Raw genomic sequence first — 15,561 nt, forward strand, 5'->3', positions numbered from 1 at the left:
TCTGTGGGCTGCCCGAGCTGTCTGTGGGCTGCCCGAGCTGTCTGTGGGCTGCCCGAGCTGTCTGTGGGCTGCCCGAGCTGTCTGTGGGCTGCCCGAGCTGTCTGTGGGCTGCCCGAGCTGTCTGTGGGCTGCCCGAGCTGTCTGTGGGCTGCAGAGCGACTCCGGGGGTTGTGCCCCCTTACCACTCGGGTATAGTAACGTCTGCGTCTTTGTTTCTCTCGGACGCCTGTATTTCATGTTTGCCCGGATGTTTCCGTCTATTTCCCGTGTTCTGGTGATTATGGACAGGAGTGTTCCCAAGTGTCACTGGTAAGGTTTGTGGGGTCCCTGTATGGACCAGCTGTTATCTCCTGGTGTAACTGGTTGGGGAGCCGTTTGAGGTCCCGGGGAGGCTGTGGCTTGTTTTTGGGCACTTGCGGCGGTTCCTGTCGCTCCTGTAGATGCGTTTTGTTTTTCGGGTGCCACCTCCTGCCTTATAAAGCCCCGCGCCACGGTTTATTGCTGGAGCGGCCGTCGGGCTCATGCGGGAGGACAGCTGCTCCTGTTGTAATTGCAGGGTGGCGATCATTTCCACCCTTGGGCCTTGGTGTCTGCACCTCTTACAGATGTTACGGCCCCTTCAGTCCAGGACTATGTAAGACGGGCGCTCAGGTGTAATGGGGGAAGTTTGCTCCGTGGTGCCCACGGCTGATGCCACAGACCAGGCTCGGTGCTGCAGTGCTCGGGTCCATGTATTGCAGTGTGTTCATGTGCAGGCTCGTGCGGTTTCCTTTATTTTTGTCTTCTGGCATAAAGCTGCATAACCCGTACTGCTGAGGACCGTGTTGTGCTGCAGCTGCCAGAAGACCGCGCGGATTGTGACAGAACCGCGATTGTTGGGACTTGTTTCCCCCACATATCCAAGCCCAAATTGTTCCATTGCTTCCTAACTGGGAGCCCGATGATATCACCATGACATTCCTATGGATGAAATCATCGGCACGGAGCGGTGGTAGAGGGGCGAACTCACAGGGTCCTCCTTCATCCTGGGGTGTGAAGATCTGCGGTGTCCTGTGCCCCTCTGGTGGCCGTGGTGGAGGCACTAGGACCGGATGGCAGGCCTCAGCCGCACACTATATAGTGCAGACAGGTCGTGGAGTCCACAGTTACAGGCGTGTTCCTGTGCGGCGGGGCCACCGCCTGTCTGGTGAGCGCAGCCACGTGTGAAATGCCCTGCAGCATCAGATCTGAGCAATGATTGCAGTAAGCTGCAGAACGTACAGATCACCGGATGCCGGCCCTTAAATATTTACACTGATAGCCGGTTTTTATGTGTGTTGTTTGTGGCCATCATAATGCAATCTAGCAGAGAAGCCATATGCAAATCAGCGTAGAAGTGCACTGGAGGCGTGTCATTGCACATGGAAGAAGCCATCCAAGTGCATCCGCCCCAGTGCACTTTCCGCCTGATTTGCAAATGATTTCCCTGCTGCATCTGTCATTACTGGCACATTGGATCTCTACAGGGACGTGTCTATTATTATTAGGGTATACAGCCACTGCCTCTGTGTGTAAAACTGCGCTGCCCTGCCCGGGTCTCTGCACAAATCCTTCTTGTTTTCTAATCTCTGATGTGAGTGCACAGAAGGTGGCAGAGGATTGCCCGGGTATCGCCCTTCAGGACTAGCTGGTTGCGTAGACGTCCCGGCCTCGCTCATCTGCTCGTCCTTGTGTCTCTCGAGGCGTGGACAGGAGACGAGGCGTTCACAACCTGCGTCTTACAGCCTCCGTAACCTTCCCAGCTCGTCCCAGCGCCTCAATGCTGCATTGTTAGAGCGGCAGCCACAATACTGTCAGTGTGACGTCCCCTGGCAGCTCCCCAAAATCCACGCCAACACCGCGTTACATAACTCCTCCATCCAACATCGGCTGATGTGACGGCCCACCGATATAGTGAGGGTCCATCCATGTCAGGGGTCTGGGTCCTGAGGATCGGGGGTCTAGATCAAAACATGCAGAGGAGCGCAGTGCGGTCCACATGACAGCAAGCAGAGATCCAAAGGAAGGGATACAGGAGGATATTGGGAAAATTGTAGGACTATTCATTGGGCCGGAATAGCCTGTCCGTGTATAAACCTCGGCTCCTGAGCCGAACTCCGCCACAGAGACGTGCCTGTGCCCTGTGCCTGTGCCCTGTGCCGGTGCCTGTGCCCTGTGCCGGTGCCTGTGCCTCTGCTTGTGCCCTCTGCCGGTGCCTGTGCCCTCTGCCGGTGCCTGTGCCCTCTGCCGGTGCCTGTGCCCTCTGCCGGTGCCTGTGCCCTCTGCCGGTGCCTGTGCCCTCTGCCGGTGCCTGTGCCCTCTGCCGGTGCCTCTGCTTGTTCCCTCTGCCGGTGCCTGTGCTTCTGCTTCTGCCTGTGCCCTCTGCCGGTGCCTGTGCCCTCTGCCGGTGCCTCTGCTTGTTCCCTCTGCCGGTGCCTGTGCTTCTGCCTGTGCCCTCTGCCGGTGCCTGTGCCCTCTGCTGGTGCCTGTGCTTCTGCTTCTGCCTGTGCCCTCTGCCGGTGCCTGTGCCCTCTGCCGGTGCCTGTGCCCTCTGCCGGTGCCTGTGCCCTCTGCCGGTGCCTGTGCCCTCTGCCGGTGCCTGTGCCCTCTGCCGGTGCCTGTGCCCTCTGCCGGTGCCTGTGCCCTCTGCCGGTGCCTCTGCTTGTTCCCTCTGCCGGTGCCTGTGCTTCTGCCTGTGCCCTCTGCTGGTGCCTGTGCTTCTGCTTCTGCCTGTGCCCTCTGCCGGTGCCTGTGCCCTCTGCCGGTGCCTGTGCCCTCTGCCGGTGCCTGTGCCCTCTGCCGGTGCCTGTGCCCTCTGCCGGTGCCTGTGCCCTCTGCCGGTGCCTGTGCCCTCTGCCGGTGCCTGTGCCCTCTGCCGGTGCCTGTGCCCTCTGCCGGTGCCTGTGCCCTCTGCCGGTGCCTCTGCTTGTTCCCTCTGCCGGTGCCTGTGCTTGTTCCCTCTGCCGGTGCCTGTGCTTCTGCTTCTGCCTGTGCCCTCTGCCGGTGCCTGTGCCCTCTGCCGGTGCCTCTGCTTGTTCCCTCTGCCGGTGCCTGTGCTTCTGCCTGTGCCCTCTGCCGGTGCCTGTGCCCTCTGCTGGTGCCTGTGCTTCTGCTTCTGCCTGTGCCCTCTGCCGGTGCCTGTGCCCTCTGCCGGTGCCTGTGCCCTCTGCCGGTGCCTGTGCCCTCTGCCGGTGCCTGTGCCCTCTGCCGGTGCCTGTGCCCTCTGCCGGTGCCTGTGCCCTCTGCCGGTGCCTGTGCCCTCTGCTTTGCACCAGCTGCAGAAATGTGAATGTGTAAGACCCAAAGAAGAGCATTTTAGCCAGGGTGTGCCTGGTGTCTGGGGCCCACTAAAGGTTTAATTTGACTAATCTGACTTCTCCTAACGATCTCCTGTATACGGTGTGTGGTCATGTGAAGGTTTATTATGGCCGTGCAGCTGAGCATGTAATCATTAACTTAGGAGAGCAGTGTTACCTGTGTATAACAGAAGTGTGCGCGGCTGTGCCCGTGTGTGCAAATATGAATGTACGTGCAGAGTTGTTCCCCCCTAATGTGTGTCAGTGCCCCAGTGTGTTTTGGTGTGCGTGCGCGGATGTGTATGGCTGTGTGCAGGGGTTCCCCGTGTGTGTGCGCGCGCAGCGGTGCCCTCGTGTGTATGAATGGACATGAGCTGCGGTGTCCCATGTGTTTATGTATATACACGTGTCTGTGTGTCTGTGCGTGTGTGGCGGTGCCCTCGTGTGTATGAATGGACATGAGCTGCGGTGTCCCATGTGTTTATGTATATACGTGTCTGTGTGTATGTGCGTGTGTGGCGGTGCCCTCGTGTGTATGAATGGACATGAGCTGCGATGTCCCATGTGTTTATGTGTATACACGTGTCTGTGTGTATGTGCGTGTGTGGCGGTGCCCTCGTGTGTATGAATGGACATGAGCTGCGGTGTCCCATGTGTTTATGTGTATACGTGTCTGTGTGTATGTGCGTGTGTGGCGGTGCCCTCGTGTGCATGAATGCGTATGTACAGCGGTGCCCTCGTGTGTATATATGTATATACATGTGGCGGTGTGTAGACATGTGGCTATGCCCCGTGTGCGGCGGTAGCCGTGTGTGCGAGCCGTGTGCTCAGAGGTGCAGTATTCGGCAGCGTTACTGTGTCCGTGCAGTGAGTGACACCCTCAGCTGCACACAGCAGCGTGTAGGTGACCTGCGGCCTCCACGCTATCAGCGGCGTGTATGGAGGTGACTTTCCACACTTCTATTTCGGTCTGGCGGGGGACGGGCACATGTGCTTGTAATGTCTCCGCTCCGCATCCCGTCTGCTCCGTCAGCACATGAACCTGATCTCCCGGCCGCAGCGCCTCCTTTCGTGCCTCCTCTCGTGCCTCTTGGCTCGCCGCTCCTTTCATTTTAGTCACTTTCTCCAGATTGTGCTCCTGACAAATGATCGCTGCGTGAGGCATGAATATTTTATCATGCGCTGGTGGAGCTGGCTTTGTTTTCTCACTCTCGCTTGGATGTCTTATGTTCTGTCTCCTCCTCAACTGCTCTTCCCTCCTGGAGCACCAACGTCTCTTTAATTCAGGAAATGTGTTGCCCCCCTCAATGTTTAGCCCCGTACAGAGCTCTTGATCTCTGCCGCCATTGCGGATTCGCCTCGATATTCAGCACCACCTCGTCTGTAGAGCTCGAGACATCTCCATGTGTTCTGTTGGTGAGTGTATGGAACTACAACTTCCAGCACTCCTCTGTCCACGTCTCCCTCTTCAGGGTATGATGTGCACGGTCACTAACTCGGCCTTGCCCCCATGAATACTCCAGGGAAAGCTCCTGACCGGCACCATATACACGTCCATTAAGCCAATGATGGCCCTGAGAGCGTCATTAGGGACTGCGCCAGCCTTCGCTGTATCCTCAGGATGACGAGGGATCTGTGGGACTGCGGATCATTATCTGATGGAGGTTGTGATGGGATGGGAAGGTTGAGATGACATTCGGGTGATGGACTCCTGTGACATTGCAGGATCAGTAATTAGCCACTCATTACTTGTGTGGTTAATCATTATATTTAACGTCCTACTACGAGATGAGCGCTGGAAGTCTGCACTGATCACATGAGCTGCGATGCTCTGCAACCGATGTTCTGTCTGCGGGACGACGAATGAGGTGTAAAGTCCTGAGCTCGGATAGTTGGTAGAGGTTTATTCTCAGTCTCCATCCTCTCGTCACCCTGACCTCTCTCCCGGGCCCGCCCGACATCCAGTGCCGCGCGCTCTCCTCCCGAGCCCGCCCGTCGTCCGCTGCCGCTCTCTCTCCTCCTGGGCCTGCCCATCGTCTGCTGCCGCGCTCTCTCCTCCCCGGGCCCGCCCGTCGACCAGTGCCGCGCTCTCTCTCCTCCTGGGCCCGCCCGTCATCCGGTGCCGCGCGCTCTCTCTCTCTCCCGAGCCCGCCCGTCGTCCGGTGCCGCGCTCTCTCTCCTCCCGGGCCCGCCCGTCGTCCGGTGCCGCACTCTCTCTCCTCCCGGGCCCGCCCGTCGTCCGGTGCCGCGCTCTCTCTCTCCTCCCGGGGCCCGCCCGTCGTCCAGTGCTGCTCTCTCCTCCCGGGCCCGCCCGTCGTCCGGTGCTGCTCTCTCCTCCCGGGCCCGCCCGTCGTCCGGTGCCGCTCTCTCTCCTCCTGGGCCTGCCCATCGTCTGCTGCCGCGCTCTCTCCTCCCCGGGCCCGCCCGTCGACCAGTGCCGCGCTCTCTCTCCTCCTGGGCCCGCCCGTCATCCGGTGCCGCGCGCTCTCTCTCTCTCCCGAGCCCGCCCGTCGTCCGGTGCCGCGCTCTCTCTCCTCCCGGGCCCGCCCGTCGTCCGGTGCCGCACTCTCTCTCCTCCCGGGCCCGCCCGTCGTCCGGTGCCGCGCTCTCTCTCTCCTCCCGGGGCCCGCCCGTCGTCCAGTGCTGCTCTCTCCTCCCGGGCCCGCCCGTCGTCCGGTGCTGCTCTCTCCTCCCGGGCCCGCCCGTCGTCCGGTGCCGCACTCTCTCTCCTCCCGGGCCCGCCCGTCGTCTGCTGCCGCGCTCTCTCCTCCCCGACCCGCCCGTCGTCCGCTGCTGCGCTCTCTCCTCCCGAGCCCGCCCGTCGTCTGCTGCCGCGCCCTCTCCTCCCGGGCCCGCCCGTCGTCCAGTGCCGCACTCTCTCCTCCCGGGCCCGCCCGTCGTCCAGTGCCGCACTCTCTCCTCCCGGGCCCGCCCGTCGTCCGGTGCCGCGCTCTCTCTCCTCCCGGGCCCGCCCGTCGTCCGGTGCCGCACTCTCTCTCCTCCCGGGCCCGCCCGTCGTCTGCTGCCGCACTCTCTCTCCTCCCGAGCCCGCCCGTCGTCTGCTGCCGCGCCCTCTCCTCCCGGGCCCGCCCGTCGTCCAGTGCCGCACTCTCTCCTCCCGGGCCCGCCTTCACATGTCTTGTCTGGGGCTCTGATAGCTTCTGCTCCTTGGTGAATAGAATAATGATCTCGATTAGAAAGCTGTGATAAAAGATAAAGATCGGACGCTCTATAATGTGATTGAGACCGCCAACAGCCAATCACTTTCCTGATTTCATTTATAATCTCTAGGCCGTGATCTGATTGGTCTCTGTGAAATCTTGCTGATGATATTCGTAGTCCTGGACATCTGAGGATGGTGGAGGAGAGCTGCGTACATCTCGACGTGTTACCCGTGTGCCAGTGTCCGGCCTCGTCCTCCTCCGCTCTCATGTATTTTCATGTGTTTCTTGTCCAGACATCTTTGTCAATAGAGAACCTGCAGTGACCGGAGCCACGAGGCGAGAAACCTATTAACTCAGTCAATAATTCTCTTGGTAACCGGCTGTTATGGTTATATACACACAGGCGGAAAGATCCAGAGGTGGCCTGCCCTCCAGTACTGTCGTACACTGGTAGCACTGGTGTTGGTGGTTGCAGCTTCTGACTCCTTGTGTAATCAGTGGATGAGAGGGAGTCTGTCCTTCCAGGTCTGAACATTGGATTCAATACTTTCTAGATGTTCATAGTCCTGTTCGCTTCTTGCCCTGTGATGTAATGTCTGTGGCTTTTGGTACCAGTTGTTCAGACAGTTCAGTGTCTTTCATCTATATTTCAGGGGCCCAACCGATTGTACTGACCTGGGAGATCCTGGTGCTGCGTTCTCGACATCCCCAGATGCCCTCTTACTGTTATGGTCCCTCAGGGCTCAGTCCTTGGTCCCCTCCTCTTACTGTTATGGTTCCTCAGGGCTCAGTCCTTGGTCCCCTCCTCTTACTGTTATGGTTCCTCAGGGCTCAGGCATAGGTCCCCTCATCTTACTGTTGGGGTTTCTCAGGGCTCAGTCCTTGGTCCCTTCCTCTTACTGTTATGGTTCCTCAGGGCTCAGGCATAGGTCCCTTCCTCTTACTGTTGGGGTTTCTCAGGGCTCAGTCCTTGGTCCCTTCCTCTTACTGTTGGGGTTTCTCAGGGCTCAGGCCTAGGTCCCTTCCTCTTACTGTTGGGGTTTCTCAGGGCTCAGTCCTTGGTCCCCTCCTCTTACTGTCGGGGTTTCTCAGGGCTCAGTCCTAGGTCCCCTCCTTTTACTGTCGGGGTTTCTCAGGGCTCAGTCCAGGTCCCTTCCTCTTACTGTCGAGGTTTCTCAGGGCTCAGTCCAAGTCCCCTCTTCTTACTGTCGGGGTTTCTCAGGGCCAAGTCCTTGGTCCCCTCCTCTTACTGTCGAGGTTCCTCAGGGCTCAGTCCTTGGTCCCCTCCTCTTACTGTCGAGGTTTCTCAGGGCTCAGTCCTTGGTCCCCTCCTCTTACTGTCGAGGTTTCTCAGGGCTCAGTCCTTGGTCCCCTCCTCTTACTGTCGAGGTTTCTCAGGGCTCAGTCCTTGGTCCCCTCCTCTTACTGTCGAGGTTTGTCAGGGTCAGTCCTAGGTCCCCTCCTCTTACTGTCGAGGTTTGTCAGGGTCAGTCCTAGGTCCCCTCCTCTTACTGTCGAGGTTTCTCAGGGCTCAGTCCAGGTCCCCTCCTCTTACTGTCGAGGTTTGTCAGGGTCAGTCCTAGGTCCCCTCCTCTTACTGTCGGGGTTTCTCAGGGCTCAGTCCAGGTCCCTTCCTCTTACTGTCGAGGTTTCTCAGGGCTCAGTCCAGGTCCCCTCCTCTTACTGTCGAGGTTTGTCAGGGTCAGTCCTAGGTCCCCTCTTCTTACTGTCGGGGTTTCTCAGGGCTCAGTCCTTGGTCCCTTCCTCTTACTGTCGAGGTTTCTCAGGGCTCAGTCCTTGGTCCCCTCCTCTTACTGTCGAGGTTTCTCAGGGCTCAGTCCAGGTCCCCTCTTCTTACTGTCGGGGTTTCTCAGGGCCAAGTCCTTGGTCCCCTCCTCTTACTGTCGAGGTTTCTCAGGGCTCAGTCCTTGGTCCCCTCCTCTTACTGTCGAGGTTTCTCAGGGCTCAGTCCAGGTCCCCTCTTCTTACTGTCGGGGTTTCTCAGGGCTCAGTCCTTGGTCCCTTCCTCTTACTGTCGAGGTTTCTCAGGGCTCAGTCCTTGGTCCCCTCCTCTTACTGTCGAGGTTTCTCAGGGCTCAGTCCTTGGTCCCCTCCTCTTACTGTCGAGGTTTCTCAGGGCTCAGTCCAGGTCCCCTCTTCTTACTGTCGGGGTTTCTCAGGGCCAAGTCCTTGGTCCCCTCTTCTTACTGTCGGGGTTTCTCAGGGCCAAGTCCTTGGTCCCCTCCTCTTACTGTCGAGGTTTCTCAGGGCTCAGTCCCAGGTCCCCTCCTCTTACTGTCGAGGTTTCTCAGGGCTCAGTCCTAGGTCTCCTCCTCTTACTGTAGGGGGTTCCTCCGGATCAGTCCTAGTTCTCAACCTCTTATGGTCAGGGTTCCTCAGGGCTCAGTCCTAGGTCCCCTCTTCTTACTGTTGGGGCTCCTCGGGGTTCATTCCTAGGTCTCCTGCTCTTGTTGGAACCCTGACTGACAGTAAGGGGAAGATTAGAGGAAGAAAAGCCGGCAGATATTGAAGGAGCGGTCAGAGAGATAGGAGGAGAACCAGGAGAGCGCCGTGTCCATGAGGCCGATGGAGAGGAGCATGGTGAGGAGGAGCTGGTGATCCACAGTGTCAGATGCTGCAGGGATCCAGGAGATCAGCAGGGACCATTGGATGTTGCTGTTAGATCATTGGACTCTTTAGTGAGGGCAGATTCTGTAGAGCAGCGGTGGGAAATCTTTTTTTTTTTTTTTTTTTTTTTTATTCTGCTAAGGGCCATTTAAATATTTATACCAAGCTTTTGGGGGTCGTACAAATTGTGCGCTAACTTCGCCCACAAAGTACATTGTGACGCTAAGGCTGCTTTCACACATAAGGTTTTTGCCGTCAGGCATGATCCTTCAAAAGTTGCCACCGGATCCATTTTTTTTCTCAGACATGTATTAGCTCCGGATTGTGACGGATGGCCTCGCGTTTCATCCGTTTCTCTTTCTCTCCACATCCTTGGTTCCGGCGAAAAAACGGATCCGTTTTTCCAAAACTGATGTGTGAAAGCAGCCTAACGCTGTCCGGACGTAATATTCTATTGCACGCGCGTCCGCATCCAGTAGTGAGCGCTGCATGCTCACAGAGCAAGAAAAATGTAATGGGCTGGTGTCAAAATACAGTTGCCGGCCCAAGCACTAATGTGCCCGGTAATTTGCCTGGGGGCCAGATAAAAGGTCATCGATGGTCCCGCGAGCCTGAGGTTCCCACCCCTGCTGGAGAGTATAAGAAGCGGAAACAAGATTGTAAAGGGTGAAGAAGAGAGTTATCTGAGAGATGGCGGGTAGACGGGAACCGACCGAGATGAGGGGAGATGAGAGCGGTGTGTAGTCAGCAGCGCAGGTCTGATGTGTGATGATGGCGGAGGTGAGAGGGACGAGGAGCCGGGTAACCTCTGCTCCTGTGGAGGTGAGAGGGACGAGGAGCCGGGTAACCTCTGCTCCTGTGGAGGTGAGAGGGACGAGGAGCCGGGTAACCTCTGCTCCTGTGGAGGTGAGTGGGACGAGGAGCCGGGTAACCTCCGCTCCTGTGGAGTCGAGGTGAGTGGGACGAAGAGTCGGGTATCCTCTGCTCCTGTGGACTCGAGGTGAGAGGGACGAGGAGCCGGATAACCTCTGCTCCTGTGGAATGGAGGTGAGAGGGACGAGGAGCCGGGTAACCTCTGATCCTGTAGAGTGGAGGTGAGAGGGACGAGGAGCTGGGTATCCTCTGCTCCTGTGGAGTCGAGGTGAGTGGGACGAAGAGTCGGGTATCCTCTGCTCCTGTGGACTCGAGGTGAGAGGGACGAGGAGCCGGGTAACCTCTGCTCCTGTGGAATGGAGGTGAGAGGGACGAGGAGCCGGGTAACCTCTGATCCTGTAGAGTGGAGGTGAGAGGGACGAGGAGCTGGGTATCCTCTGCTCCTGTGGAGGTGAGAGGGACGAGGAGCCGGGTAACTTCTGCTCCTGTGGAGGTGAGAGGGACGAGGAGCCGGGTAACTTCTGCTCCTGTGGAGGTGAGAGGGACGAGGAGCCGGGTAACCTCTGCTCCTGTGGAGTGGAGGTGAGAGGGACGAGGAGCCGGGTAACCTCTGCTCCTGTGGAGTGGAGGTGAGGGACGAGGAGCTGGGTATCCTCTGCTCCTGTAGAGTGGAGGTGAGCGGGACGAGGAGCCGGGTAACATCTGCTCCTGCGGAGGTGAGAGGGACGAGGAGCTGGGTAACCTCTGCTCCTGTGGAGGTGAGAGGGACGAGGAGCCGGGTAACCTCTGCTCCTGTGGAGGTGAGAGGGACGAGGAGCCGGGTAACCTCTGATCCTGTAGAGTGGAGGTGAGCGGGACGAGGAGCCGGGTAACTTCTGCTCCTGCGGAGGTGAGAGGGACGAGGAGCTGGGTAACCTCTGCTCCTGTGGAGGTGAGAGGGACGAGGAGCCGGGTAACCTCTGCTCCTGTGGAGGTGAGAGGGACGAGGAGCCGGGTAACCTCTGATCCTGTAGAGTGGAGGTGAGCGGGACGAGGAGCCGGGTAACTTCTGCTCCTGCGGAGGTGAGAGGGACGAGGAGCCGGGTAACCTCTGCTCCTGTGGAGGTGAGAGGGACGAGGAGCCGGGTAACCTCTGCTCCTGTGGAGGTGAGAGGGACGAGGAGCCGGGTAACCTCTGATCCTGTAGAGTGGAGGTGAGAGGGACGAGGAGCCGGGTGACCTCTGCTCCTGTGGAGGTGAGAGGGACGAGGAGCCGGGTGACCTCTGCTCCTGTGGAGGTGAGAGGGACGAGGAGCCGGGTAACCTCTGCTCCTGTGGAGGTGAGAGGGACGAGGAGCCGGGTAACCTCTGCTCCTGTGGAGGTGAGAGGGACGAGGAGCCGGGTAACCTCTGATCCTGTAGAGTGGAGGTGAGAGGGACGAGGAGCCGGGTGACCTCTGCTCCTGTGGAGGTGAGAGGGACGAGGAGCCGGGTGACCTCTGCTCCTGTGGAGGTGAGAGGGACGAGGAGCCGGGTGACCTCTGCTCCTGTGGAGGTGAGAGGGACGAGGAGCCGGGTAACCTCTGATCCTGTAGAGTGGAAGTGAGTGGGATGAGGAGCCGGGTAACCTCTGCTCCTGTGGACTGGAGGTGAGTGGGATGAGGAGCCGGGTAACAATCTGCTCCTGTGGATGTGTGGGAGCTACGAGCAGCCGCCATATTGGGAGACAATGTCCTGCCGGATGTTGTGAATTTTTAGGGTATGTGCACACGTTCAGGTTTTTTCGCATTTTTTTTTTTCATGATAAAAACTCTATAAAAACTCATTAAAAACGCATTCATTATGCACCCGATCATTTAGTTTTGTGCACATAATGCGTATTTTCCGCGACAAAAACGCATTGTGGCAAAAAAAGCAGCATGTTCATTAATTTTGCAGATTTTCTGCGTTTTTCCCGCTATTCTATACATTTGGGGAAAAACGCACAAAAACGCATGAAAAAACGCGGAAAAGAAACGCATGCGGATTTCTGGCAGAAATGTCCGGTTTTTGTCAGGAAAAATTCTGCAAGAAATCCTGACTTGTGCACATAGCCTTATTGTTGCGGTTCGTCAGCGCTGAGCTCTGTGATCGGTGCAGGCACTTTATACTGAGGAGGGGGTGGAAAGTGACAGGCGTTCTGGATTGTTGGATAGAAGGTGATTAGGGGGAAAGCTACTTGTCTGTAGTAATTCTGGATGAAATCCTCAAATATTAAAGCATTTTTAAAGATGAGTCCATGGTGGCCAGTGGTTCTAAAAAGCAAAAACCAAACAGAGGGTCCGTGCTGTCATCAGAGCGCTCATATCTTGCACTGATCCTCATATTCCTGTCCTGGGAGCCGCACTACAAGCATCAATCACACTGCGGAGCCTCTTCACTGCCATCTAGTGGATTATGCATCAATCACACTGCGGAGCCTCTTCACTGCCATCTAGTGGATTAAGCATCAATCACACTGCTGAGCCTCTTCACTGCCATCTGGTGGATTAAGCATCAATCACACTGCGGAGCCTCTTCACTGCCATCTAGTGGATTAAGCATCAATCACACTGCTGAGCCTCTTCACTGCCATCTAGTGGATTACATTATATCGCTCTCTACCTTATTTACAATCATGGAGGGAGGTTCCAAAAATTGCACCGTGCCGATGTTTGCACACCGGTGGCGCTGATGTGTTGTCAGTGGTGTCAGCAGTACTGCCCTCACTATGCGTTCATTGGTCAGTCGCTCACCCCAAGACCAGGATGGTTAATATTAGGATGATCTCACATTTGCTGGGGAAATCTCCCTTGTCTTTTACCTTGTGGAGACTTGTTACTATTTTTTGTACAGGACTACTGGATTGTTACGGGCTGGAGTGCGGTTCAGTATCCAGGTTTTATCGTTTTCTTACTCTCTAAAAACAGAATACAAGCCATATTTTTTACAAGAAATGTTTTTTACCCATAGTGCATTGCAGCTACTAATTTGCATATTGTTGAAAACTGACTTATTTTCTCTATCTGTAGATGTATAAAAAAAATTTTTGGATTTGGTTGAAAAATCAAGTTGTTTCTTTTCACTATATTATTATATTTATATTATATTTTATATTTTTACTGTTTTCTGTCGGCAGGTCGCTCTCCTAGGAATGGACATCTTATCGGCTTTAGTCACACGTCTGCAGGATCGCTTCAGATCACAGATAGGAACAGGTAGCCTGGAATATATTCTGTGCAACATATTATAATGGACACATCCCAATGGGTGGAACAGTGAGGCTGGGCGGGGGGCACGTCGGGTCAGCAAAGACAGGCAGGGGGGACAAAATGGGTCAGTGAGGCTGGGCGGAGGGCACGATGGGTCAGCAAAGATGGGCAGCAGGGGGATACCATGGGTCAGTGAGGCTGGGCGGGAGGCACGATGGGTTAGCAAAGACTGGCGGGGGGGGATGACAAAATGGGTCAGTGAGGATGGGCACGTGGCACGTTGGGTCAGCAAAGATGGGCAGGGGGTCAAAATGGGTCAGTGAGGGTAGGGGGCACGATGGGTCAGCAAAGATGGGCAGCAGGGGGATACCATGGGTCAGTGAGGCGGAGCAGGGGGCACGATGGGGCAGCAAAGACGGGTGGGGGGACGACAAAATGGGTCAGTGAAGATGGGCAGGGGGCACGTTGGGTCAGCAAAGATGGGCAGGGGTTCAAAATGGGTCATTGAGGCTGGGTAGGCGGCACGACTGGTCAGTGGAGACGGGCGGGGGGGGGGGGGGGAAAATGGGTCAGCGAGGATGGACGGGGGGCGTGACGGGTCAGCAGAGACGGGTTTAGGGAGAAAAAAAATTATATATATATCCCTTGGTGCTCGTGGCCTCTCGGTCCGGGCAGCGGCGGCTCCTGTGAATTAGCAGTGATGATTTTTCGCTCTCTTGTCTCTCCTAGTTCTGCCCAGTTTGATCGATCGCTTGGGTGATGCGAAAGACTCGGTCCGAGATCAAGATCAGACGTTACTTGTAAAGATAATGGAGCAGTCGACCAGCCCGCAGGTGAGTGTGCCCCGGAGCAGCGCTCATCGTCCAGTCACTGCTGTGACGTTGACAGATGCGGACTATAAAAGCACTACTGGGGCGCTGCTGGTGGCTGGCGGTGGGGTTGGTGGCTGGCGGTGGGGCGCTGCTGGTGGCTGACGGTGGGGCGCTGCTGGTGGCTGGCGGTGCGGTTGGTGGCTGCCCGTTGGCGGGTTGCTTCTGTCTCTGCACTTTTCAGTTATCAGGTGTAGCCATGTACTGCACGGCTGACTCTTCCTCTCCTGTCTCTCCAGTACGTCTGGGATCGGATGCTTGGAGGCTTTAAACACAAGAATTTCCGCACTCGGGAAGGTGTCTGCCTCTGCCTTATAGCGACACTTAACGTGTAAGTATCACAGACGCCCACTCCCCTCCTGGGACCCTGTAGCTGATACGTTATTTTTATTGTTTTCTTTTTCAGATACGGAGCAAACAGCCTGACGCTGAGCAAGATTGTACCTCATATATGTAACCTGCTTGGGGACCCGAACAGTCAGGTGAGGCCGCTCTGCCATCCAGCCGCCGGGGAAAGCCACCCTTACCCCTCATAGTGCGGACACAGAGAGAAGGCCTGCACTTGTGGTGCTTACATGTCAGCAGAAGACGCTAGAATCCGTCAGCAATCTGTGGTTCATGGTAGATTAGGCTGGTGCCCATGTTATAGACTGGCACCTCTGGTTCATGTTAGATTAGGTTGGCACCTGTGGTGCAACCCTCACTGGGGCACATAAGAACACAGGTTATCACTCCTACCTTTTCCCTCCTGCCTGCCCTTTTCCCTCCTGCCTGCTCTTTTCCCTCCTGCAGGACCGGCCCACATCGGGGCACCGTGCATGTGCTGTTCCTGCACTGCAGACCGATCCTCAGGGTCTGGATCTTACACATTGGGGTAAGGCTACTTTCACACTACCATCGTTTGACGTACGTCGCAATGCGTCATTTTGGAGAAAAAATGCATCCTGCAAAGTTGCCCGCAGGATGCGTTTTTTTCTCCATTGACTTGCATTGTGACGTATCGCCACACATCGCATCCGTCATGTGATGGATGCATCGTGTTTTTGGCGGATGCGACGCACAAAAAAAGTTCAATGTAACGTTTTTTGTGCATCGTGACCGCCATTTTCGACCACGCATGCGCGGCAGATACTCTGCTCCCCGCTCATCGCAATGGGCATCGAATGTGTTGTAAAACTGCATCCGCTGCACACGTTGTGCTACGTTTAACACACTGTCCGTCGGTACGTTGGGCCGACGGTTTGCAACGGCCCCGTACCGACGCAAGTGTGAAAGTAGCCTAAATAGAGAGAAATGGCCGAGTGTCCAGAGCCACGGGGACGTGTCCTACGCTGCTCCATAATGATGGGAATAAACCTCCATGTGGTGATCTGTGGTCAGTGGCTCCCTCCAGTGGTGAAAGGTGGTTTTGGCACATTGCCGTTTTCTGCAGATTTTTGTATATGTGTGAGTGGATGCTGGAAATGGTCTACAATACAATGTAAACCCAGCAGTGGTTAAAACC

General features: G+C 56.6%; 1 protein-coding gene and 1 non-coding gene across 6 annotated transcripts in view; one reads left to right on the top strand and one right to left on the bottom strand.

Moving 5' to 3' along the window:
- CLASP1 (cytoplasmic linker associated protein 1) overlaps positions 1-15,561 on the top strand; it is a 197,302-nt gene that overhangs the window by 25,857 nt on the left and 155,884 nt on the right. For all 5 annotated transcript variants that reach the window (XM_069732633.1, XM_069732634.1, XM_069732635.1 and 2 more), the window contains exons 3-6: positions 13,116-13,194; positions 13,918-14,021; positions 14,297-14,388; positions 14,464-14,539. In XM_069732633.1, coding sequence (XP_069588734.1) covers positions 13,116-13,194; positions 13,918-14,021; positions 14,297-14,388; positions 14,464-14,539 — 351 coding nt within the window. The remainder of the gene's footprint in view (positions 1-13,115; positions 13,195-13,917; positions 14,022-14,296; positions 14,389-14,463; positions 14,540-15,561) is intronic.
- Positions 12,624-12,749, bottom strand: LOC138646264 (U4atac minor spliceosomal RNA). Its single transcript, XR_011314837.1, has one exon. It is a non-coding gene; the product is annotated as a U4atac minor spliceosomal RNA (small nuclear RNA).

Source organism: Ranitomeya imitator, chromosome 7, assembly GCF_032444005.1.
Source record: "Ranitomeya imitator isolate aRanImi1 chromosome 7, aRanImi1.pri, whole genome shotgun sequence".
Taxonomy (NCBI): domain Eukaryota; kingdom Metazoa; phylum Chordata; class Amphibia; order Anura; family Dendrobatidae; genus Ranitomeya; species Ranitomeya imitator.